The 23,793-nt window shown below is 56.9% G+C and overlaps 11 protein-coding genes across 11 annotated transcripts; 3 read left to right on the top strand and 8 right to left on the bottom strand.

The window, feature by feature from the left end:
- Nucleotides 1-31: 31 nt before the first annotated feature.
- TPS3 (glycosyltransferase family 20-domain-containing protein) lies at nt 32-2,847 on the bottom strand (the record flags this gene model as incomplete). Its single annotated transcript, XM_083192218.1, has 3 exons — nt 32-69; nt 128-2,760; nt 2,825-2,847. The coding sequence occupies 3 exons, from the start codon at nt 2,845-2,847 to the stop codon at nt 32-34; spliced, it is 2,694 nt and encodes an 897-aa protein (XP_083051275.1).
- A 1,432-nt stretch (nt 2,848-4,279) lies between these two features.
- Nucleotides 4,280-5,596, bottom strand: ACO1O0_002755 (epoxide hydrolase family protein; the record flags this gene model as incomplete). The annotated part of the gene is made up of 3 exons (XM_083192219.1): nt 4,280-4,965; nt 5,018-5,215; nt 5,272-5,596. The coding sequence occupies 3 exons, from the start codon at nt 5,594-5,596 to the stop codon at nt 4,280-4,282; spliced, it is 1,209 nt and encodes a 402-aa protein (XP_083051276.1).
- Nucleotides 5,597-6,292: 696 nt separating this feature from the next.
- RSA4 (WD domain-containing protein) lies at nt 6,293-7,952 on the bottom strand (the record flags this gene model as incomplete). The annotated part of the gene is made up of 3 exons (XM_083192220.1): nt 6,293-6,545; nt 6,604-7,673; nt 7,728-7,952. 3 exons carry the CDS (start codon nt 7,950-7,952, stop codon nt 6,293-6,295), a joined length of 1,548 nt encoding a protein of 515 aa, XP_083051277.1.
- Nucleotides 7,953-8,247: 295 nt separating this feature from the next.
- On the bottom strand, nt 8,248-9,351 carry ACO1O0_002757 (uncharacterized protein; the record flags this gene model as incomplete). The annotated part of the gene is made up of 2 exons (XM_083192221.1): nt 8,248-8,885; nt 8,937-9,351. 2 exons carry the CDS (start codon nt 9,349-9,351, stop codon nt 8,248-8,250), a joined length of 1,053 nt encoding a protein of 350 aa, XP_083051278.1.
- A 616-nt stretch (nt 9,352-9,967) lies between these two features.
- On the top strand, nt 9,968-12,667 carry MSH4 (MutS family protein MSH4; the record flags this gene model as incomplete). Its single annotated transcript, XM_083192222.1, is given in 4 exon segments — nt 9,968-10,465; nt 10,980-11,337; nt 11,393-11,823; nt 11,840-12,667. 4 exon segments carry the CDS (start codon nt 9,968-9,970, stop codon nt 12,665-12,667), a joined length of 2,115 nt encoding a protein of 704 aa, XP_083051279.1.
- A 97-nt stretch (nt 12,668-12,764) lies between these two features.
- On the bottom strand, nt 12,765-13,986 carry ACO1O0_002759 (inositol monophosphatase; the record flags this gene model as incomplete). Its single annotated transcript, XM_083192223.1, has 2 exons — nt 12,765-12,873; nt 13,271-13,986. 2 exons carry the CDS (start codon nt 13,984-13,986, stop codon nt 12,765-12,767), a joined length of 825 nt encoding a protein of 274 aa, XP_083051280.1.
- A 439-nt stretch (nt 13,987-14,425) lies between these two features.
- ACO1O0_002760 (Dehydroquinase) lies at nt 14,426-14,872 on the top strand (the record flags this gene model as incomplete). The annotated part of the gene is made up of 1 exon (XM_083192224.1): nt 14,426-14,872. One exon carries the CDS (start codon nt 14,426-14,428, stop codon nt 14,870-14,872), a length of 447 nt encoding a protein of 148 aa, XP_083051281.1.
- Nucleotides 14,873-15,098: 226 nt separating this feature from the next.
- Nucleotides 15,099-16,175, bottom strand: ACO1O0_002761 (xylose isomerase-like protein; the record flags this gene model as incomplete). Its single annotated transcript, XM_083192225.1, has 1 exon — nt 15,099-16,175. One exon carries the CDS (start codon nt 16,173-16,175, stop codon nt 15,099-15,101), a length of 1,077 nt encoding a protein of 358 aa, XP_083051282.1.
- Nucleotides 16,176-17,206: 1,031 nt separating this feature from the next.
- Nucleotides 17,207-18,184, top strand: QA3 (uncharacterized protein; the record flags this gene model as incomplete). The annotated part of the gene is made up of 1 exon (XM_083192226.1): nt 17,207-18,184. The coding sequence occupies one exon, from the start codon at nt 17,207-17,209 to the stop codon at nt 18,182-18,184; it is 978 nt and encodes a 325-aa protein (XP_083051283.1).
- Nucleotides 18,185-18,733: 549 nt separating this feature from the next.
- Nucleotides 18,734-20,406, bottom strand: ACO1O0_002763 (general substrate transporter; the record flags this gene model as incomplete). The annotated part of the gene is made up of 2 exons (XM_083192227.1): nt 18,734-19,458; nt 19,518-20,406. 2 exons carry the CDS (start codon nt 20,404-20,406, stop codon nt 18,734-18,736), a joined length of 1,614 nt encoding a protein of 537 aa, XP_083051284.1.
- Nucleotides 20,407-20,948: 542 nt separating this feature from the next.
- ACO1O0_002764 (uncharacterized protein) lies at nt 20,949-23,267 on the bottom strand (the record flags this gene model as incomplete). The annotated part of the gene is made up of 2 exons (XM_083192228.1): nt 20,949-22,781; nt 22,836-23,267. 2 exons carry the CDS (start codon nt 23,265-23,267, stop codon nt 20,949-20,951), a joined length of 2,265 nt encoding a protein of 754 aa, XP_083051285.1.
- Between the last annotated feature and the right edge of the window lie 526 nt (nt 23,268-23,793).

Consider the following 23,793-nt stretch of genomic DNA (forward strand, 5'->3'; position numbering starts at 1 on the left):
TCGTTATCGTCACATATGTAAGCATGCCCCGCTAGGACTGCGCAAGGCGTTGGAGGCATGTCAGAACACCTGCATCCATGTTATTAGTTACTGCTCCACTTTGGGATTGACCCCAGTTCTGACTTACCGCTCACGCCTTGCGTCACCGTGGCCGTGGCGTCTGTGCTCCGGCTGCCAAGGCTCACCGTCGTCACATCCTTGACCTGCTTCTCACCGAGCCAGTTGGCCCAGCGGAACACCTTCTCGTCCTCGCGGCCGTCGCCGACCACCATGAGGAAGTCGATGGGGTCCGCGCCCTCCTCGCTGGAGAGGAGGTCGAAAACCTTGCGCGCCGCCGTCTTCTTGGTCCAGTCGATGGGCTCCACGACGATGGAGCGTTCCAGGGGGATGGCGTGCACGCGCTGCGACTCGCATGCGTCGTTGACGTGGCTCGCGCACTCCGCAGCCTGCCGTGCCGCGCCCTCGGGATCCTCAGCATCTCTGTAGTGGAACAGGATGCTGCAGTGACGTTCTTCAATCTCGGCGCCGGGGGTTCTCTCCAGGAAATACGTCAGGATGGGCCTCACCGAGTCCTTCCATGAGTTGATCTGATCGGTATCAGCCATCTCGGACCACTCGTCGCTACCGAATTCCTTCAAGAAGCACCCGTTCTCGGCAATGAGGCCGAGATTCGGCACTCTTCGAAACACTCGCTCCAGCTCCTCGGGTCGACGACCGGACATGATATATACCGTGTTGCGCTCGTCGAGGAGGAGATCGTTGAGTATGTCGAGCGTTCGCTGGGGGCTGACGGGGATGATCTGGTTCAGCGGGCCCCAGCTGACCAAGGTACCCTCGTAATCGAGGATGAAGAGCCGGCGCCGCGAATTGCGGTACTTGGCCACCACGGATGGAATCGACAGACGCGGAACAGAAGTCTGGTCTCGCTTGTGCTGCTCGTTGTAGGCCGTGTCGAGGCGGGAGAGGAATTCGCTGAACCAATACGCTCCAGTGTGATGCGAGACGGCATCGAATAGCCTGTCCCACCGTCGCTTCTTCTCGTCCTCGGGCATCTCGAGGGCCATTCGTATGGCCTCGGCGCACTGGCGATAGTCCCAGGGGTTGACGGAGAGCTCGTCTTTATTGAACAGTGACGCCGTGCCCGCAAACTCGGACAATATGAGTGAGCCATACTTCTTCTCGGGGAGGAGCGAGCCATCCTGGCAGAAGAGGTACTCGTGCGACGTCAGGTTCATGCCCTCGCGCTGACTAGTAATCATCAACGCATCCGCAATGGTAAGCAGTGCCAGGTACTGCGCATAGTCAATATCTTGCTTGAGATATACCACGGGCTGGTAGGCAAGATTTGCCCACGACGAATTGACCCTCGTGACAATGTCGGAGACAGTGGCGTCAAGGTCTGACTGCTCACTCGACAGAGCGACCTGAATCAAGACCGCATGCTCACGCCATTGGGGATTCTGATTCAGAAACAACTCGTACGACAGCAGCTTTTGGCGGACGCCTCTGACAGGATCCAGCTTGTCTCTAGCCACAATGAGCTTCTTGCCCTTGTAACGCTCTTGCATGATGTTGAGCCACTTCCGAACGTTCTCATCGTGACGATGCTTGTCCAGGCTGACCGGGTCAATGCCAATGGCCAGATTCGTGACATCGACAAAGCGGTCCTCGAGCTGAATGCCCTCGGGAGTGGCTTCTACACTGAGAATGCGACTGCATGTCTGCAGGAAATGTCGCGTGTACTCTCGAATCTGGAAGCCAATCAAGTTAGCGCCCAGGAGACCTTCCAAGAGCTCCTTCCGGACGGCGAGGCAGCGAAAGACCTCAGACGACGGGAAAGCGACGTGCATGAAGAAGCCAATCTTGGCATCCGGAAGCTTCTTGCGGACCATGCCCGGAACCAGAAGCAAGTGATAGTCATGGATCCAGATGACATCGCCGCGCTTCCAATTCTGGACAATCTTATCGGCAAAGGCTTTATTGACATTGACATAGTATTTCCAAGAGTGGTCTTCGTAGGCCTTGCTCTTGGGGTTGTCGGGGATCTGGTAATGAAAGACGGGCCAGAGAATCTGCTTGCAAAAGTGGGTGTAGTGGCCATCAAAGTCCTTGTCGGAGCAGAAGACGGTGAGCATGTCGTGCTCATTAGCCAGTGTGCCTTCGATCTCATCCTTTTGCGGCGTGCCCTCAATGGCATCCGTGGGCATGCCCAGGGTACCGATCCACATGTAGTCGTCCTGCTGGTGTTCGCGCGCAGCAGCCAGGGCGGCATTGCGCAGACCACCGTTGCCCTGGTCGGCGTCCACAATCCTCCACTGGGCAGACGAGAAGACGCGATCGTGGCTCTCGCTCCGGATGAGAGGCTTTGGCTGGATCACGCCCTGGCGCCCGAGTTCGCGGGCCTTCTCGATGGTGCGGCCATGTTCGGAGATGGCAGCAGGCGGAGGCGAATTGGCGCGCGAGAGCGGCTGGTTCGCGCGGCCGCCCCAGGTAGACGTGGCCTTGTCAGATGGTGACCCAAGATCGTGGGGGAAGGGGGTGCGGAAGCCATCCTCGTTGGCAAAAGGATCGGTCACGTCATTCTCGTAGGTCGGCGTCTGCGGCGGCGTGATATCGGGTCGCGGCGTGAAGAGGCTGGGAGTGGTCTCGACGGGTATGGAAGGTTTTGGAGGCTTCACGGGGAGCGTCTTGGTTCGCCGTCCGAGGCCAGCCCGCTGAGGGCTCCCCGGGAGGTTGAAATGAATAGTCTTGGGGAGGAAGCTGTAGTTGATGGTGTCAACAGGTCAGCGGCGCGAAAATCATACGTGGGTTGCTTGACACTCACAGCGAACAAATAAAGACGGTCATATTGGGCTATTGGATCAAGTCCGAGGAGATGTCGTGATCTAGAAGCTGTGAATTTCGAGGACTGGCGGGGACGACAAAGCCGGCAAGCTACGGCGAGAAGGCTCTGCTTAGCGCGCTCATAGGGAAGCTCTACAGGCCAGATCGCTGCAAGTAACGGCAGCGACGGTTAGGACAACTGATAGGTCTGCGTCAAGGGGAGCTTGTGGCTCGAAGTTGAGTCAATTGAGGTGATGTTTGGACGCGGCGCAGCTTGTGCCGGGTGGTGAAGCTGAACAGGTTTCGAATAGCGGGGAGTCGGGAAAGGGAAGAAGGAATGGGAGGAATTGAGTCTGTGCTGAGTCTGACGTAATGATGCCCTGCGAGGCGTCGGTTTGGCTCAGATTCGGCAGGCACAAGCAAGTCAATAGCGGATAACCTAATACCTAGGTAGGTAAGTCAAGAAGAAATCGTCACTCTATCACAGACATGCGGCTGAGGTCGCAGGAGGTTTTGGTCCGGCCAAAGTCCGCCAGATCAAGGTGGGCTTCTAAAGCTAACACGAGTAGTATCCGCTGTGTCAACTTTTTTTTTTGGCGTGGGGAAGCATGAGGGACAGGTGGGAGAGTATGGAGAAGCAGGACGGAGGATAGCAAGGCACCAGACGAGCTTTTCTTATGGATCCGATCCAGCGCACTCCCAGGGCGGCCTCACCGGGCTGCCGTCACTGTGGGGTTCACGATGCTTGGCCGTCCAGGAGCATGCGCCTTGCTGGCCCTGCCATGTTGCAGCCAAGAAATTCCAGGCCTAGGTAGGCGCGGGAGTTTGTCCCCCGAACATGCGACATACCGTGGTCTGATCCAATTGAATGGACACGGCAATAATGCTACGTTGGATGTAAGTAGGAACCAGGTTTCAAATATCAATGAATGGTGAAGAGTCTGTTGCTATGCGCACGCATTGCTCGGATTTGCTCCATCGACCTCATGCATGATCCATGAGGCGCCCGCCATCATGTCCTGCATGTGCTGCAGCCATCGGTTTTTTTCTCTCCATCGTTTTTTTTCTCTCGTCTCTTTCTGTCCTACCACGTCCCAACGTGGAGGGTGCGTGCAGCTCAGACTGACGTAACCGCAGTGGCACAGGATAAGGTAGGTACTGTTATTATCCCGTTATTGGGGCCCGCTCACGGAGGTCTCTCCGGATGAGCCCATCCTAAACATGGACCTACAAACATGAGTCTGGCTCTTGTTTCCTGCGACATGTATTATTTCTTTCATGTCTCAGACCTTTTTCGGTGTGGTAATACAGAGTACATGAGTCTAGACCTGAACAACTGCCCCAAAATTCTGTTTAGTGATCAATGAAACGCCATGCGGTATGAATACTACCTACTAGAATATGAATTATGAACCTTCCTCGACTACCGATTATGGGATGCCTTCCTTAACACCTCCTACACAAACTGCTTGCTCACACCATACGCCCCGCCTCCCTCGCCAAACATGCTCCTCAAGTCACCCACCAGCACCTCCGGCCGCTCGTACGACGCAAAATGACCCCCATCCTCGTGCATCACCTCAAACACCACCTCTCCCAGCGTTCGACCCCACGCCCTCGGCGGCACCACAATGTCGCGCGGGAAGTACGACAGCCCCAGCAGCACCCCCGGCGCATAGTCAAACATCTTAGCCGAGCGCTCGCTCTCCGCATGCATGCTCTCGTAGTAGATCCTCGCGCTGGCGGCGGGGCCCGCGGACGCGAACTGGTACACGCACACCCACGTGAGGATCTCATCGTCGGTCCACCGGTACCCGTCCGTCCAGTCATGCAGCTTCTCGTAGACCCAGGCCAGCAGCGCGACGGGGGAGTCGGCCAGCGCGAAGCCGATGGTGGAGGGCTTGGTGGCCTGGAGGAGGTTGTACCCGAAGCCCTCCTTCATGAACCACTGGGTGCGCTGCTGCCCGGCCTTTTCCTCCTCCGTGTACGGCGTGAGGGCGTATTTGGCGTACTGGATGGGCTCCTTGGTCAGGCTGGGTGCGCGCGCGCGGATCATGCTGATGTGCGATGCCAGGCAGCTCTGGGGGTATTCAATGCCCATCATGCGAGTGACGGCCCAGCCCCAATCGCCCCCCTGAGTGACTACAATGATGTGAGTGAGACACGAGGATTACCACGATGGAAAATATCTTACCGTATTTGTTGTATCCAAGCTGCAGCATCACCTTGTGCATCGCCTCTGCATACTGGGGAATGCCAAACCCCCGCTTCGACGCTCCCTCGGAGAAGCCAAAGTTGGGCAGCGACGGGGCCACTACATGGAACGATGGGCCGTCCTTGGGATCTGTGAGAAGCGGGAGGATCTTGGTCACCTCCAGAAAACTACCCGGCCCTGTCGCACTGTTAGACAAACATCTCGTGCCATGCTCACCGAGTGAAGCGGCTCACATCCATGGCAGAACAGCAGCGGGATGCTGCTCGGCCTGCTGCTCTTCTGGTGCACAAAGTGAATGTCGAGATCTCCGAAGCCGTCGACATTCACCTTTGTCATGTATTGCGGCAGCTCATTGATCTTGGCCTCCTGGGCGCGCCAGTTAAAGCCGTTGGCCCAGTACTCTACCAGCCGCTTGACGTCGCTGAGCGGCACGCCGTAGCTCCAATCGTCGGAGAACTCAACCTCGTCGGGGAATGTTGCCAGTGCGAGCTTATCCTTGACAGTCTGGAGTGCCGAGTTTGGCACGTCAACTTTGAAAGGCTTGATATCCGGGGCCATGGTAGGGCCGTGTAGGGGCTATAAATGTTTGTGTGTCGATAGGATGAATGTGTAAGATGCGATAGACCGGGGCGACGTAGGATATCAAACGGATGCTTACAGACGGAACTAAAGCGATTATAAATGAATCATCGATGTGTCACCGACAAGTCAACCGAAGGACTCAAGAGCTTAAATGGAGTGAGTCGGAATGATGCCATGCATCATCATGTGATGTTCCCCGCAGAGCACCCAGCCGTGGAGCTTCCCTATGCGACCGACTCCGCATAAGCTTATCTCTGTGCAAGAAATTATTGCTTTACTACGAAAGGGAAATTGAAAATTAGAGGTTTGGAGGTACAGGTATTGTCTCTGGGAAGGTAAGCCGGGGATAGAGATAGGCCGGGTTGGTGCCAAGCTCCGAAAATGGTGGAGTCCCGGCCGGCACCCCGGAGCTGGGAATGCGGAACTCCTGCTCGCTGCTCAGAGAAGAGTGGCGCCAACGTAAACTTTACAACGACGAGGCTTGTCATCGGTGATTATAAGCCGCATTTAATGGGTGAATATTGTGGCACCATAGCTGCTGGGACGTGAAACGGTCGTGCCGCGGAGGTGACTTGGTATTTTGATACAAATCGCTGCGCTTTCCATCCTATCCTATCCTTTAATCTATAACGAAGAAATTGTCTTTTCGAACTCTTTTGAATGGCTGGGAATCTAGTTGCACCAGAGCCGGACTGCCTTATCTTTGCCTCCACTACCCACTCTCTTACCATCAGGGCTCCAGTCGACAGCATAAACCTCGTCCTGGTGGCCCGGCAAGTCCACTGCCATCTGGCATGTGGCCATGGACCACACCTTCAACGTGGTATCCTTGGACGCCGTTACTAATAACCTCGAGTCTGCCGAGAATGAGCACTGGTAGACGGGGGCCACATGACCTCTGAGCGTGTTGATGAAGCGACCGTCCCTGTTGTGAACTGTTAGTAGAGAACAAGCAAAAAGCGTCTGCTAAGAGGAAAACATACTTGGCGCTCCAGATCTTGGTGTGGTTGTCAAACGAGGCGCTGGCAATCAGCTGGCCATCTGGGGAATATGTGACGTGGTTGACCTGCTTCTGATGTCCCAGGAGTCTCGCAACTGGCTTGGTCCCTTGCGACGGATCCCACAAGTACATGGTGAAGTCGTCGCTGGCAGTAACCAAACGCTCCGATATTTGCCCCTGGACCTTAACGGCCTTCTCGAAGCGCGCCTTAGCCTTTTCCCGCTTGCCCTCTTCCGTGTCGGGGATAGTCTCGTGGTCAAAGTAGGAGGTACGCAGAGCAAAGTCGGAAGACAAGGCAAGGTGGTTCACCCAGTGAGCATGGGCCGACAGCGTATGCACCAATGTTCCCTTTTCCGCGTTCCACACACGCACTGTCTTGTCGTGGCTTCCGGTGTAGATCAGTCCTGTCCCACCCCATTTGACGCAGCTGACGCTGCTCTTGTGCCCCGAGAGGATGTGCTCTGCCCGCCCCGTGTTCACGGCCCATACCCGGATGGTTCCATCCTTGCTGGCACTAGCCAAGCGTGGCGATCCGTCCTGCCACAGGTGGTACGGCTCCCAAGCAATATTGGTGATCCATTTGGAATGTCCCGTCAGCTGCTGCCCGACAGGCTTGCCCGTCTCCGGATCCCATAAGCGCACTGACTTATCCATGCTTCCAGTAGCCAGCCTCTTGCCATCGGGGGACCACGCGACGCACAGCACCCAATGCGTGTGTCCCGAGAGCGTGAACTTGGGTGTTCCCGTCTCGGTGTCCCATATGCGCGCCGTCTTGTCACCTGAGGCGGACGCCATCCTGCTGCTGTTGACCGGGCTGAACTGGACCGCCAGGATTGCTTCTCCATGTCCAGGTATCCTGTGCGACATGCGTGTGACGGCCTTGACCTTGAAGACGGCCTGCGGCTCAGCGCTGAGGGTGACTGTCGTCTCAAATGGGTTCTCAATTCCATGATCGCGCAGAAGCTTGAGGAGATCCGTCGGGTACTGATCAACGATGATTTCGCTATCGGGGATGTGGATTCGGAACCGGTACGGGAGAAACTCTTCCTTATCCTAGAAATCAAGTCAGCGCTAGGCTTCGACGCAAATAGTGACAGGACTCCTTACCCGTGCAAGCAGGGTGTTGAGCAGCAGCGAGAGGTTCTTCTCCGAGGCATCGGCCAGGGGGACCTCGATCACATCTGCCATCTGGTTGCCATCGCCGTCCAGAAACCTGGCCTTGAACGAGCCAGCGGGGCCCGAAGTCGCGAGGGTCACATCCTGCTGCACCTGTGTCCGCTCCAGCTGCTGGCGCTTCTGGCGCTTCGACGGGGGAGGTACGACGGTCGCCATGTTGTTGGAAACTGGTCGGTTATGCTTGGCAATGCGGAAAGTCGTTTGAAGAATTTCGTCGCAGCTCCAAGTCGCAACAATCAATGGTGGGGCAGTCGAGGCGGCAAAATCACTGAAAATTTAGGCGGTGTAGTCAAAATGTTGATCAATGCATTCTGCGCTAACAATTACGCTACTACGAATGGTGTAAATTTGATAGCATGCCTGACCCCAACTCCGTAGTCCTGATGCCTTGATAAAACGCCAAACTCAAATACTACAATGTTACATGCGTCGTAGCTCCTCGAAAATCTTCTCATTGCTGTGGTTGAGGGGTCTGCTGGTCGCCCTGGGATGGACGGTGCCCGCGAATTCGTTTCGGAGGTCCAGGGTACTGAGGCGGCTGTGGCATGGCAAGATTCATACCAGGTATGGCCATGAGTTGCTGGCTCGGGCTGTCTGGGAGTTGAAATTGTTGTTGCGTAAGGTGCTGCTGGTGCTGCATCTGGTTCTGGTGTGGCATGTGGTTCTGCTGCTGCTGCTGCTGCTGCTGCTGCTGCTGCTGAGGTTGAGGTTGTTGCTGTTGAGGCTGCATGTGCGCTTGGACTGGAGTTCCAACTTGCTGCTGTTGAACCTGTTGGGTCTGCTGCTGTCTTTGTACCCTCTTCTGCTGCTGGCGCTGGCGCCTGCCCGCCTCAATCTCGCTGTGCCGTCTTTGTAAATCCTCCTGTCTCTTGGTGCGCTGAACTTCTTCGTTCTGGACTGCGTAAATGGCCGCGATCCTCAGCTGCAATTGGGACAGGATACCCAGGCGCTCGGGTTGCGACATCTTGCGGTAGTCGCTCTTGAATTGGTGGAAGGTATCGCCGGTCAATCGCAGTACCGTACTTGATACGCCCGCAAGTTGCATCGCCGCCGATGTCTCTGGATCCGGCCGGGGCCCGTCCTCGTCACCTACACCGTGTTAGTCTTCGGTGGCCCACCAGCAGTTCGTGCTGTGCTAACCTTCGGCATCTTCTCCATCATTGTCCTCATTTTCGCTACCTTCAGTCGGCGTGGGAGGCTCCGGTGTGCCAGGTTCGTGGTTGTGCTGGTCACAGGTGATGGTCAAGACCCAACCGCCCATAGCCTTTCGGTGAACGGCCTTGGCTTTCCAGGGGCAGTCCGTCTTCTTTGTCGTTGTCTTGTGCTTCTTTGCCTGGCTTTTGTACGGTCGGCCGCCTCGGTCGCAGACAAGGTCACAGCGGACCATCTCGTTTCCTGGGACATCGGATCCTCCAACACGACCCCGGTGGGATCGGGCCTTAACAATCTTGTAGCCTTCCTTGACGACGCGGTTGTTCAAGTCGCGCATCAGGTCTTCGTATGTATTGTATAGGCCGCTGTTAGGCACCGCAACGGCCTGAAGTACCCCGAACATGGCGGCGAGGTACCACGCGACGGACGCGTAGAGGATCGAAGCGTTGGGTCGTGGTGGTGGGTGGACGTGTGGATTTGACTCCTGGTGGTGCGAGCTATTGAGGGATTGGGGCTGGTGACGAATCTCTGGCGAGGTGGTGAGTTTTGCACGGCAGAACCGCGGATAACTGTACTGGAGCTACCAAGAACCTCCCAAAGAAGAGGTGGGAACTTCCTTCCGTCTGGACACTCGCAGGTATTACCCTAAAGCCTCCAAGGCACCAGACAATTTCGGTGACATGACCATAGGCTTTTTCCTCAATCACATGAATCCAAAAGCTGGTGGCTCAAATTGCTCCAAATTTACCGTTCCCCATTCAAGTTAATTGTTCCCTCACAAGGCTCTTGGTGCTGCTGTCCAGTGTCGTCCAGATTCGCACCATACTCGAACTAGAATCATGATGAGACCCCAGTCCCAACAACGGACCATCAGCAGAGCCACATCGGTGTATTTTCAATCCAGTTCTCTAACGGATGGGGCTCGTGATCGACCGTTGTCAAGTGACTTTGAATCAAGGCCCACGCACGATGAAGATGCGGAGGGTCATACTGAGTATGCTCACTCATCAACAAGCTCAATGCCTACCATCTCTAGGACCCCAACCTTTCGTCCGGGAACTCGCCCAACGACAGCTTCAGGCCGCAAGTCGCGTGCTACCACGGTCTCCTCGTTTCTTGGCCTCAGTGAATCACAGAATATCGTTTGTGCTGTCAGCGAGGCACGAGGCGTGACGCCTCTGGTCGGAGTCGCGTTTATCAATGTCTCCCTCGGCGACGTCACCCTGAGCCAGATCTGCGACAACCAGTCATATGTCAAAACGATCCACAAGATCCAGATGATATCTCCTTCGAGGGTTGTTGTAATGTCCACAGCCTGCCCGCCTAATCGGCCAAGCACTCTCTTTTCATTGATGCAGGAGCTAGTACCCGAGGCACAGATTAATGCGTTTGACAGATCAGCGTGGTCCGAGACGTCAGGCCTCGAGTATCTGCAAAACTTGGCCTTTGAGAATGACATTGAGCCGCTCAAGGTTGCCACCACAGGCAAGTATTATGCCATCTCGTCATTCAGTGCAGTTTGTTCACCTTCTACATTTGCAATGGTACATCTGCTAATGACATTATGTAGGCTATGAAATATATAGAACAAAACTTCACAATCACTTTTGCGCCCCACTCTCTCCGTATTCACTACCAGCCATCAGAGGATACTATGATGATCGACATTTCTGCATTTCAATCTCTCGAAATTATGCAGAATTCACGGGATTCAAAATCCAAGGATTGCCTATTCGGGCTGCTCAACCACACATACACGCCAATGGGAACCAGAATGCTTCGAAGTAACATACTTCAGCCGCCTACCCGGGGCGACTCCTTCATCAATCCACGGTACGAAGCCTTGGAAGAGATGACCGCTAACGAAGAAATGTTTCTTGAAACCCGCAAAGGTATTGAGATTGATTCCATATCCCTCAGGGGGCTGAGCTAATAATAATAGCTTTGAAACTCTTTTATGATGTTGAAAAGCTTCTTACCAAGGTTGGCAAGACGCCTTCTGTCCCGTTTTATCTCTACTGATGCCGCTAGCTCATCATCATTCCCACTGCCACTGAGGTGAACCAGGTTGAAGAGCAAATCAACCAGGTTCTCATGATGAAAAGCTTCCTTGAGTCTGTCCCAAGACTGTACAAGGCATTAGCGCCAGCCAGGAGTCCGCTGCTGGCCAAGATCCGAGACCTCTGCGACCCAGATGTTACAGGGCAAATGCTGAACAACATATGCAGAGTCATTGAACCGGACGTGACCTACACGAAGTCGCCTTTGGACCTTCGAAATCAGCGCACTTTTGCCGTCAAGTCGGGAATCAGCGGCATGCTTGACGTTGCACGTCAGACTTACAAGGAATTGACAGAGGAAATTCACCAGCATGTGGATGAAATCAACGGTACGATTATCTTGGACCTCTTTGCAATCTCATGACTCTGAAATTCTGGATATAGAACATTACAGGACTAATGCTGTTTTGAAATTCGACAATGGCCGAAAATATTGGCTTCGTCTCAGGGCCGACGATTTTGAGGATGGCGCCCTCCCAAAAATCTTCATCAATGCTGTGCGGAAAAGGGATAAGGTTGAGTGCCAGACATTGGGCCTTGTCAAGCTGAACCTACGACTGTCCGACACTACGAACGAAGTCGTCATTCGTAGCGATACAGTCATTCATGACCTGGTAAAAGAGCTCAGACAGGAAGCTCCACATCTCTTCCGTGTTTGTGAGTCTATAGGCTTGGTAGACATGATCTCCTCCTTCGGCCAGCTGGCGACAACTCGCGACTACGTGCGGCCGGAGATTACCGGCACGCTGGCCTTGAAGGCAGCTAGGCACCCGATCCTTGACAAGGCAAGTATGGCTTTTCGGATTGGGCCCTTCGTCTGACATGACCTAGGATCCGTCCGCCTCATTCATCCCGAACGACTACTATGCTACTGAACAATACTGCTTCCACATCGTCACGGGCTGCAACATGAGCGGCAAGAGCACCTACATTCGAAGCGTGGCATTGCTACAAATTATGGCTCAGATTGGTTGTTTTGTACCCGCAGAGTATGCCGCGTTCTCCATCATGCACCACATCTTTGCCCGCGTATCGATGGATGACAGCATCGAGTTGAACCTGTCGACCTTTTCAATGGAAATGAGGGAGATGGCCTTCATTCTCAGGAACATTGACGACAAGAGCCTGGCCATTATTGACGAGCTGGGCCGAGGCACATGCACCCGTGACGGACTGGCGATTGCCATCGCCATGTCCGAGGCTCTGATTCAAAGCAGAGCGTCTGTGTGGTTCGCAACCCATTTCGTCGAGCTTGCCCGCGTGCTTGCTGATCGTCCTGGTGTTCTAAACCTCCACCTGGCGGCTAGAAACTCGACGACGAACGACGGCCTCCCTCATATTACGATGCTGTACAAGGTAACTTCCGGCACCATCGACGAGGGCGAAAATTACGGCATCAATCTAGCTCGCGCCATTGGCTTTGCGCCCTCGTTCATCCAGAAGGCCGAGGAGGTCGCCCACGAGCTGAGACGCCAGCGGCAAGCCAATCAGGAGAGCTCCGAGTCACGCAAGCTCATGGCAAAAAGGCGGCTGATCCTGAATCTTCAGGAGGCACTGCAGCAGGCACAAGAATCGGGGAGCGAGGGGGCTCTTCCGGGGTACCTGAAGCGGCTCCAGGAGGAGTTTGTAACGCGGATGGAGGAGGTGGATGAGATTTAAGGAGCTGAGAGGACATGGGATTCTGGTTTGCTGGTACGTTGTCTCATTATGAACCAACCCTGAGGCTGGACGGCTCTATGGGTTGCCAATTGTGTGTCTAAGCGCCGGGGCGGCTGTAGTCTAATACTTGCACGCGCTTCCATACCTCCCTGACGACTCTCTCTTGTGATTGTCGACCGGTCTCGGACGGGGTATCGCCAGCAGGACTGTGAAGTATTAGCATCTGTATGACTGGACAAGGAATGAGCTTGAGGGAACTCACCGGACTGCAAGATATAACCTCCCACCCAGTTTCGCGCGTGGGATCTCGGCCGTTGCCGGATCGGGGGGTGGGTTCGCGGTCGTCACTAGACCACCAGCCTCTTCGAGTATGGCTATACCGGCTGCAACGTCCCTGGCTTACTGTCAGCATATTGGTCTTGCAGAGACGAGTTTGAACAGGTCGTGCAGACCATTCCCAGCAGCCGCCTTCCCACCAGATGTCAACAGAGCCCATGGCTGTGTATGCGAGGTCCATCGTGGCACTGTGATGTGATGGGTTAGCCAAGTTCAGCGCATTTACTGACAGACAGTAGCAGAGCTCAGGATATGTAAATTCCATACCTCCCCAGACTCCGGACGCCATGGACCATGCCGCCCTTCCCCCCGCGCCCCTTGCGCTCCGCCGCCATGTTGACAAACGAGTCGATCTTGCGCATCAGATTCCCCTCGGGCGTATCCCTCCTGTCCTTGCCCCACTCGCACGCAAAGGTGCACCCGCTAGGGGCGTCCACGGGTATCGGAGGAACGGGGCTGCGCACCAGGGGCAGGCGCTGCTCGCCGTTGAGCCAGGCTCCCCGGCCGCGGCACGACGAGAAGGTCTGGTGCAGGAAGGGGGCGTTGACGACGCCGATGACGGGGACGCCGTCGACGGCCAGGGCGATGGACACGCAGAACATGGGAAACAGGTGGGTGAAGTTGACGGTGCCGTCGAGCGGGTCGACGATCCAGGTCGGGCTGGAGGCATCGACGAGGTAGTCGCGCGAGGCGCTGGCCGAGTACGTCTCCTCGCCGATGAACTTGTGATCGGGGTAGCGGTCTGCGATGGACGTGTGGATGAAGTGCTCGACGTCGTGGTCCGTCTGGGTGACGAGGTCGACCGAGTTCTCCTTCTCGACGTACGAGACACTGCTGCTGGTGGTGGTGGTGGTGGTAGTGGCGCCGTTGTCGCCCTGCATGCGCCGGCTGGCGGCGTCCATGAGCATCTGGCCCGCATCCTTGCCGAGCTGGACGGCGAAGCGGTAGATGTCGTCAAGCTCGTGATCGTTTATCCCGGACATGGTGGGAGGTGGTGGTGGTACTGTGGGATATATTATGAGAGATGATGTCTGGGGGGTGTTGGGGGTAAAGGATGTCTTGTTGGTGGCGGACGATTGCTTTACATGCCGTGTCGTCGTCGCAACCCAGGTCTACAATGCGGACAAGGCTAGGTGCGAGGATAAGCGAGGCCAGCCGCTGGATCGCCCCTGCGTGGACGGCCAGATCCAATTCTACCAGCGCGGCATGAAGCCGTGGGAGGCGGCGACTCCCCGCACCAGAGCTGGCAGAGACGGGATGAATGCTTTACCCCCGTGGTGGAGACGGGAGGGGAGGTGGAGCCGGGAAGGCCGGGTGAAGCTTCAAGGGCAGAGGTATGTAAACAAACTCGATGCAGCTAATCCAGTAACCATCCAGTTCGTCATCAGCAGCATTGATATTGATTCAACTCCAACCGACGCCATGTCCCGCCGCATCCTCCTCATCAACGGCCCCAACCTCAACCTGCTGGGCACGCGCGAGCCCCAGGTCTACGGCTCGACCACCCTCGACGACGTCGTCAACAGCGCCAAGGAGCAGGCCGCCCAGCTGTCCGCCCACCTCGAGGCCTTCCAGTCCAACCACGAGGGCGCCATCGTCGACCGCATCCAGGCCGCGCGGGGAAACACGGACGCCATCGTCATCAACCCGGGCGCCTACACGCACACCAGCGTGGCCATCCGCGACGCGCTGCTGGCCGTCGACATCCCCTTTGTCGAGCTGCACGTGTCCAATGTGCATGCGAGGGAGGAGTTTAGACGGCACAGCTACCTGAGTGACAAGGCGGTGGCGGTCATCTGTGGGCTCGGGGTGTTTGGGTACAAGGCGGCGGTGGAGTTTGCGGCCAAGCACATGAAGATTCGAGAGTGAGGTGGGATGAGTTGGCGTTGATTAAGCTGTGTGTTCGTATGGCAATTATAGTATTATTATGTTGTTTGTGCATTTATTCCCCGGAAAGGGTTATGTGATGAACATATGTACGTAGATTCAGTCTAGGCTATGGGAATGGGGATAGAACGCTGGCATGGTGACTGTACATGTATACAGCCTCGTTGAGCAAGAAAGAAGGGAAAAAAAAAACAGACAGACTAAATAATCACAGCATGGCTGACATCCTCTGCGGAGAAACATGCGTCGTCGACGCCCCCCCTTCCAGCCTAAGCGGCACCTCCCTGACCATCTTCTCCCATGCCACAGCCGCCCTCCTGGCCATCTTCTCGGGCACACCGGCATCCGCATCCGCTAGCCTCCTGTTGAACACCTCGAAGCTGAGCCAGCCGTCGTAGCCCAGCCCCTGCACCAGCGTCGCCAGGATGGCCTGCACGGGAAGATAGGCCCCGTGCTGGGCCTCGCCGTAGAACAGGCGGCAGTTGCGCGACCAGCTCATGCGCGCGGGCTGGCCGGCGCTGTGGAAGCGGTGGTTCTCGTCCAGGGGCCGCGACAGGCGCTCGGCGTCGGCCACCTGCACGAGGAAGATCTTGCTGGGGTCGACGGTGGACACTAGCCTCTTGAGGGACGCCATGATGGCCTGCTCCGGGTCGGGCGTGCGGCACCCTGTCGGGGAAGCTGGGTCAGCGTACAAGCGCCCGGCGAGGTTGAAGGTGTCGAAGCAGATGCCAAAGTTGGGCCTGTCGACGGCGCGCACCACGTCCCAGCTGGCCTCCCAGGTGTTGACGCGGGTGCCCCAGCAGAGGGCCTCGAAGGAGAAGCGCACGACGGGGGACTGCTGCAGGCCCAGGTCTGCCAGCTGGGCCATGTCCCTGACGATGAGGGCCACGTCGTCGGTGACGAGGTCGGCTGGCAGGAAGCTGCTGGGCAGGCAGACGTGGTCGGTGCCCAGGGCCTGGGCGAGCTGCATGTACAGCTGGGCGTCGCGGAGCTGCTGGCGGTGGGCGTCGCGGTCCTTGAGGCCGCCGTAGTGCATCAGGGGCTGGAGGCAGATGATGTCGAGGCCTCTGGTCTCGCAGAGCTGGCGGACTGTGCGGGCGGCTGAGAGCTGGTTGGCGGGAGAGGAGCCGCCGGGCATGGAGAGGGTCAGGTCGACGAGGTCCTCGCTGAAGACCTCGACGCCCTGGAAGCCGTATTTTTTGGCCATGTCGAGCTTGTGGGCGAGGGAGTGGCCGGCGAAGCAGCGTCCCAGGGACATGGTGCAGATGGAGGGCTTGTGGACCATGGTGATGGTGATGGTGATGGTGGTGGTGGTGGTATTGTTGTGAAACTGACTTGAGAGGTATACAAACGAGAAGAGGTATACAGGAGGGCAAGTCAAGGACGTGGAAGAGCCAGGAATATGGAGTACTACTCACAAGGTCAGGCAGATGGGACCAGGCTATGTGATAGGAGCGTCAGAGAAACATGGGAGGAGCATGAAAAGAAAATACAAGACAGCAAGCTCGCAATGACGGCATCCACTGGGTGGGCAGGACCAGAGGGGGTAGCTGGATGCTACGCGGGCCCTCCATCAAAGGCCATATCCTGAAGAGATTGGAGCATGATGGAGCACCATGGCGCATCAAGCTGGTTGATTGATACTCCGCGCTGATTCCGCAGTGTGAGGAGGGCGTCAAGGGCCGCTTTGGCCCGGCTTGCGACGGGCTATATGTTTACACGAAATGATGATGCTATAGTGTGTGTGTAAAGGGCAGAGAGAGCGAGTGTCGTTGACCGGTGCTGGTTACTGCATTGGGAAGTATCGAGATGCGATGCGTGCATGGCCGTGGTAAAGCCTTTACCCAGAGGCCGGAGGTGTGGATCCCCGGTGGACCTCGGAGGCCAAGCGGGTCTCACAGACGGTCAGGCTTGGCCAGACTTGGATGGATGGGTGACTCCCGCTATTATCCTATCTATCCCACTCCACACCGGTGGCCACCACTGTAGGAGGTGCCGGATATTCGTTCCTCTGCTCAGCCTGTGCTCGCCTCCCCGGAGCCTGCTTCTCCATCGTCGCCGGGCATCGCGGCCGGGGATAACCAAGCATCCGTCATTTGGCCCTCTTCGGGAGCGCCGTGGAGTACAGTGGGACTGGGACGGAGCGCGCACCAGAATCTATGAATCTATGAATCTACGACTCGCTGAACTAAACCTCGACCTCTAAGCTCACTCCTCCATCACCGCCGCCATCACCATCACCATCACCATCACCACCACCACCACCACCACCACCGTCACCGTCACCACACAACTGCAGCCACAACCACATCCACCATGACAACAACACAGACCACCGAGGCCCAAGTCGCCCTCACAGCCCCCTCCCTGCCCGACGTCTCCCACCTGCAGCGCCACGGCTACCTCTTCGGCCAGAAAATCACCCACTCGTGGTCGCCCTTCTTCCACTCCGTCATCTACCAGCACCTGGGCCTGCCCTGGGGTCAGGAGCGCCTCGACTCGGCCGACGTGGCCCTGTTCCTGCAGCTCGTCCAGCACCCGGACTTCTACGGCGCCTCCGTCACCATGCCCAACAAGGTCGCCATCATCCCCCACCTCGACGTCCTGACCGACGAGTGCCGCGACGTCGGCGCCTGCAACACCCTCTTCCTGCGCGTCTGTCCCTCCACGGGCCGCCGTCTGCTGTGCGGCGCCAACACCGACGTCATCGGCATCCGCGACTCCTTCACGCGCAACGTCGGCGACCCCGTCTCCGTCTACGAGGGTCGCCCAGCCCTCGTCGTCGGTGGCGGGGGCGCCGCCCGCAGCGCCGTCTACGCCCTGCGCAAGTTCCTGCGCGTCACGGCCATCTACCTCGTCAACCGCGACGCGGCCGAGGTCCACGCCGTGATGCGCGACTGCGCCCAGCGCGGCTACGGGGAGGACCTCATCCACGTCGAGACCACATGCCAGGCCGCCGCCCTGGCTGCCCCCGGTGCCATCGTAGCGTGCGTGCCGGACTTTGAGCCGCAGACGCCGCAGGAGGAGCAGGCGCGGGCCGTGACGGAGACGTTCCTGGAGAAAGGCAGGGGCGCCATGCTGGAGATGTGCTACAACCCGACGCCGTTCACGAGGCTGGGGGCCCTGGCCGAGGAGAGGGGGTGGCAGGTGATACTGGGGACGGAGGCGATGATCTGGCAGGGGCTGGAGCAGGACCGGTACTGGACGGGGAGGACGGTGGAGGAGCTGCCGGTGAAGGAGGTGCAGGCGGCGATTGCGGACAAGGTTGCGCAGGCGACGGGGTCGAGGCTGTGAAGGGGGAGGGTGAGTTGAGGGTTTTGGACAATATATAGATTTGCTTGTTTAGTAGAGATGTGATGGGAACGGAAGGGGGGGTTAGAGAACATGAATAGCGAATTTGGCATGTTAGATATTTATTGAATCATCATCCTCTGAAATATGACTGTAAGATGATATTAGTCTCGACGTATTTAAATTTTCAATCATCATTCAGATCTACTATTACTGGAATAAATAACTATTAGGCCTCCTTCCAGACCTCCTCTACAGTTAGAACACTTTAATATACCGGGTGGTTAACTACCCTCAAGGCGTAGCTGTCGATACGAGAATAATAGCTAGCTACTGTGAGACATACTGTGTACCCAGTGCTGCCTAGGAAGCTTCACAAGAAACAGACACAGAAATGTGGACAAAACACTTTGGTGGTATTATTACAGTTCACCAAGAACAGCGCTCACGCTATCATTTCATCACAATAACCGTCCAGTCGCCCCGGACGGACAGAACTAATAAACCCTTATGAAACATACACATGCGCCGCTATGCACGCTAAAAACTCCCTTACACCACCTTTACGCTAGCCTCGACGCGCTCCTCCCCCGTCTTTTCCTCAGCCTGCGCGCGAAAGTCCTGCTCCTGCATATTCAGCTGGTCCATGAGGATGCTGTTGGCCTTCCAGACGGGCTTGGTGCTGAAGAGCCGGTCCATGGCCTCGAGCGGGATCGACTTGGTCTCGGGCACGCAGAAGAAGACAAACACGACCGAGATGATCATCAGCGAGGCGAAGAAGAAGTACACCCCGTAGCCCCACGAGTTGAACATCTGCTCCGTGAACCGCGCCACGATAAAGTTCCACAGCCAGTTGTTGGCCGCCGCGTTGGCCTGGCCCAGCGAGCGCGTGTTCTGGTCGAACATCTCCGAGTTGAGCACCCAGGGCGTGCCGTTCCACGACGGCGTGTAAAAGGCCGTCCACAGGTAGAAGAAGAACATGGCGGCGATGCCGCCGCCCGAGAGGCTGGCGTTGGGATCGGGCTCCTTGCCCGCCACGTTGGAGATCTTGATGTACGCCCCGATGAACCACATGCAGAACGACCCGCCCAGGGCACCAATCATCAGGAGCATGCGTCGGCCCATGTGGTCGATGAGGACCAGGAGCCAGACGACCGTCAGCACCGTCTTGACAACGCCAAAGATACCCGTGGTAAGGAAGCCCGTGTTGGTGCCCGTGATGCCGATGCTCTTGAAGACGGTAGGGCTGTAGTAGTTGATGGCATTGATACCCGAGCCTGGATGGGGGGTTAGTCATTGTGTATGATACGAGGCATGACAAGAGGATGATGCTTACCGTTCTGGAAGACGAAGAGAAGGGCGCCGATCAAGAAGCGCCACTGGACCCGTCGCTCCTTCAGAGCAAGGAACGGCTTCCAGAAGCCGGATCCCACCTCCCGGCGGAACCTGTCCAGGTCCTCGTCAATAAAGCTGACCTCCTCGACAATGTAAATGTCATCGGGCTGCAGGTTCCTCATCCAGCAGAGCGCCTTCATGGCCTTGTCGCGCTTGCCCTTGGAGAAGAGCCAGCGGGGAGACTCGGGGATGAAGACGGCGCCGATGAGGAGCAGGCCGGCCGGGATGAGCTGCACGGCAAAGGGGATGATCCACTGCTTGTGGCTGGGCTCCATGGTGCTGTCGAGGCCATAGTTGATCCAGAAGCCGACCAGGCCTCCAATCTGCCAGCCAAGCTCGTAGATGCCGACCAGACGGCCGCGGACGGCCGGAGGCGAAAGCTCCGAGATGTAGATGGGGGTCATGTTGGAGCAGCCACCGACGCCAAAGCCGGCCAGAACTCGGCCGCCAAGGATTAGGCCCAGGCCCCGGTCTCCGTTAGCGCCCAGCATGATGCCGGCGCCGACGCAAAAGATGAGAGTAAAGGCGATGAGCGAGTAGCGGCGGCCGAGGTAATAGCTCGTGCCGAAACCAGCCAAACTACCGAAGAAGGCGCCGGCCTGGTACACGGAGACAATGTTGGCCTTGAGGAGGGCGAGGCTATCCTTGGAGTAGTCTTCAAACTTGAACTCCTCGGTGAAAGAAGGCAGGGCCAGTGTCGTGCCAATAAAGGCCGAGTCGTAGCCAATCATGCATGACGCGAACGACGCGATGGCGGCACAGGCATAGACACGCCAGTTGTAGACGGCCTTGGGCGTAGGCCTGTCCTCCTTGAGGGTGAGGATCGACATGATTGCGGGTTGGGGTGGACGAGAGACGAACGGCAAGACGTCTCTGGATTCCCCGCAGACCTGAAAGGGACTTTATACAAATGTGCGGAGGAAAGGGTCGATGTCTTGGACTCTTGGTTGTCGGGGGTTTCCCATGACTCGCCCCCCCTTGGCACAGGAGCCAATCCCGACAACGGCAATCGTTAAGGGCCTCTTCCAGCCCCGGCCGCATTGACTCCTATCCCATCTGGGGTTTGTGCGGGGATTCTTGCGGGTGATCCAACCGTTGCAAAGTTTTCGGTGGGATTCACCTGGAGCGGTAAATGATGGTGTTGCGGATCCAGGCCCGAATTGGAGGCTATTGGGCCAAGGCTTGCTGCGTGGGATAAAGAATTATCCCCAACCCTGACTCGTGGCTGGTCGACCCTGCCGCCCCACGGCTCTCACAGCCTCTCTCAGCCAAACATTTGGCCTCAGACGGGTCACCACCACGTGAAATGTGAGCCATGAAACACCCCGGCTGAATGGATATCGTGCGGATCCTGTCTGGATACGTTTGCTGCTTAGACGCCGAAGTCGCCCTGGAACATTTCCCCCAGATCACACCCTGGAGCAAACCCCAAATTGGTCATAAACTGGGGGTCCATATCCAGCCCGTCCGGACAATCAATGGAACCAAGTTCTTCCAATATTGCATCGTAATCCACCGAATGGTTGGCCAACTCAGTGCCCCCGTGGAAGAGAGTTGACGGCCCCGCCCCCCTGATTCCGGATGATTGAAACGACATGCTCGGGCTTGCCAAGGGAACAGTTCGTGATGCCGCAGCTGGACTCTTCCCCGGCGGGCTCATGGGGAATCCCTGAGTTCCGGAATGCCTGCCATGCGTCTGCTGGGGTAGGGTATATCCTGACCCTGGATGTAATTGGGACTGGTGGTGCGGTGAGTCCAGTTGTGCGGTCATATGGTTATTAGCTCGCGTGGGTAGATATCCACGCTGCGTGTGCCCTGATTCGTAGCCGACACTGAAGTCGCCTGTGGGTGGTCCTCCCGTAACTCGGTGGCTCCCAGGGGTTGATGAGTATGGAGTGCCATATGGCGCTGCCGACTGGGCCTGACTTGGTTCGTCCTTCTTCCAGACCTGCCTCAACGACTCCATTAGCGAGTGCCATTTCGTCTGCTCTGCTTCGTGCATCTTGTTGATGTGCCCGCATCTCTGAACAAGACCAAGGAATGCCACAACGATGGGAGGAGTTCCGCACACCCCGAAGGCAGACACACAGGACTCAACCACTTCCACCAAGCTGGAGATGATGGAGGCGCGATGAACCTGGACAAGTCGAGTCGTCGTTGCCAGGAACGCGATTTGGAGGAGAAAGGCAGAGGGTACCAAGGGCGTTGAGCTTCCAAAAATGACAGAGTTGCAGAATGAGTACTTGGGGTCTAGAGACTTGGCTAGATCTTCTGCTGCTGCTGTCGAGTTTGAGAACTCGTTGTGGCTAGCAGTGTTCAAGTTGAGGCTCAAGATCTGGGTGAAGTTGAGAAGCTGCCGGAAAGTCCTGAGCGGCTGTATATATGCCTGTTGAGCGACGAGCTCCTGAAAGGCGGACCCAAATCCGGGAATCGGCCTCCATGCCTCATCTTCGGCAGATTCGCCCAGTGAAGTCACAATGTTGAGGACATCTCCGAGGTCGGCTTGCAAAGTCGGAGGTTGGCCTAAGCAAGCTGATGTCAACGTATCCAGGATGAAGCAAGAGGCCATGGCAAGGATGCCCAACCTGCTGGTTGATTCGTCGCGGCGATTCCCATCCATGAAGAGATCGCCAGTAGCGCGTAGGTGCAGGGCCAGCCGCGTCGCCGTGCCCACGAGCATCCACGCAGCGAGATCAGCTCCTTGCCCAATATGGATGAGTGCATGCAACAGAAGGGCTCGAAGATGTGGCGTCTCAAAGTGCCTCTCCCCCGACGGGATCAAGGAGCGAGCAATTGAGTACATGCTCTTGGGAGACATGCTTTCCCCAGAAGGGCTTCCAGAGGATGCATCTTGGAAGGACGCAAGCGCCAAAACTGCCCACAGCTCGGCATGGCGCGGTGCAACATCAAGCTGACCGCAAGGACGGGGGATCCCCTCTAGTGGGTAGTCCATGGCAGTCTGCATGATCTGGGCCTGGTCGAGGATGGGGAACCAGCAATGGGTGTAAGCAAAGTACGCGCCCACCAGCTTGCGCCAGCTGCCTGGGAGTCTGAGACAGTCTAATGGATGCTTTTCGGTATCTGCCCTGGGTCGTGGTGCTAAGGGACTGTTCCCGTACGCTGTCGGATCGTTTGAATCGGTCACTGACATGCCTTCGCCGTCACCTTCGGTTTCAGAGTCATCTCCAGAGGTATCCATCTTCGACTGCCCAAATTTAGAACCGGTTCATGGAAGTTCGGTCCTGCGTTAAGAACATACCTGGTTCTGAGGGGTCCCAGAAAGCAGACCTGCAATTTGTTTGTTTATCCGGCTTTTATTCCACTTCTTATGCAGCCGATCTGCAGCCTTGCTCTTCTTTTGGAGAATGCCGACATTGTTATTAAGGAGCCGATAGAGGGCTTCTTCGCTCTCGGGGAATTGTTCGAACAGCAGCCACGCGAGCGAGAGCTCAATGGTCCGGAGATATCCAGTCTGGACACCTCGCTTCTTCGAAGCCGGTGTATAGGAGCAGTTTCGACTCTGGGCGACGCAAGTGCCGCAGGTTGGTCGAACTCCATCGCATCTCTCTCGGGCAACTCGACAGGCGTCGCATGCTAGGGAGACGCGCTGGCGCTTTGGAACGGCTGAATTGGGGGCTTCGTCTCTACTGACGGTCTCGGCATCGCTGCCTACTCGCTTTTTCGGCGGCATCCTTCTCAGGACTCATCGAGGGTTGGAGTCGAGCGGCCGGTGGGATCGAGACGAGGATGCCGGGGTTCTCGAATCAATCGCGACGCAGGGTTGGCTGCATCATGCCCGCGTGGTCGTATGGGGGATCAAGTGACGTGATCCGAAGACAAGTAAGATGAATTGACCTTGTTCGAGAGCAAATCAAGCTTATTCGGGGAGCAGCGAGCGGTAGTCGTCGCGCTGCGGGGGAGTATCTGGGGCGAACTTTGTGCCGTTGACTTCTTGGTGTATGGGGATCGCTTGGTGGGTTGAGTGGGAGACAAAAAGGGACGGGACTGCGACTGACCCATCAAGCTTTTCCGGATGGAAATCCACCACTAGGTGGCTGGCCACACGGCTCTTGGAACTCGCTAGTGGCAGTCCAGTTATCCGCGTTTATTTTGTCCGCCCGGGAAAGCTCTCATCCAGTCACCTCAAGGGCGCACCAACACGGCAAGTGCATTCCGTCGCTTCCAGGGGTGGGCGACTGCCACTCTCTCCTTTGCGC

Source organism: Amphichorda felina (assembly GCF_050947745.1).
Source record: "Amphichorda felina strain 45539 chromosome Unknown scaffold_3, whole genome shotgun sequence".
Lineage (NCBI taxonomy): Eukaryota > Fungi > Ascomycota > Sordariomycetes > Hypocreales > Bionectriaceae > Amphichorda > Amphichorda felina.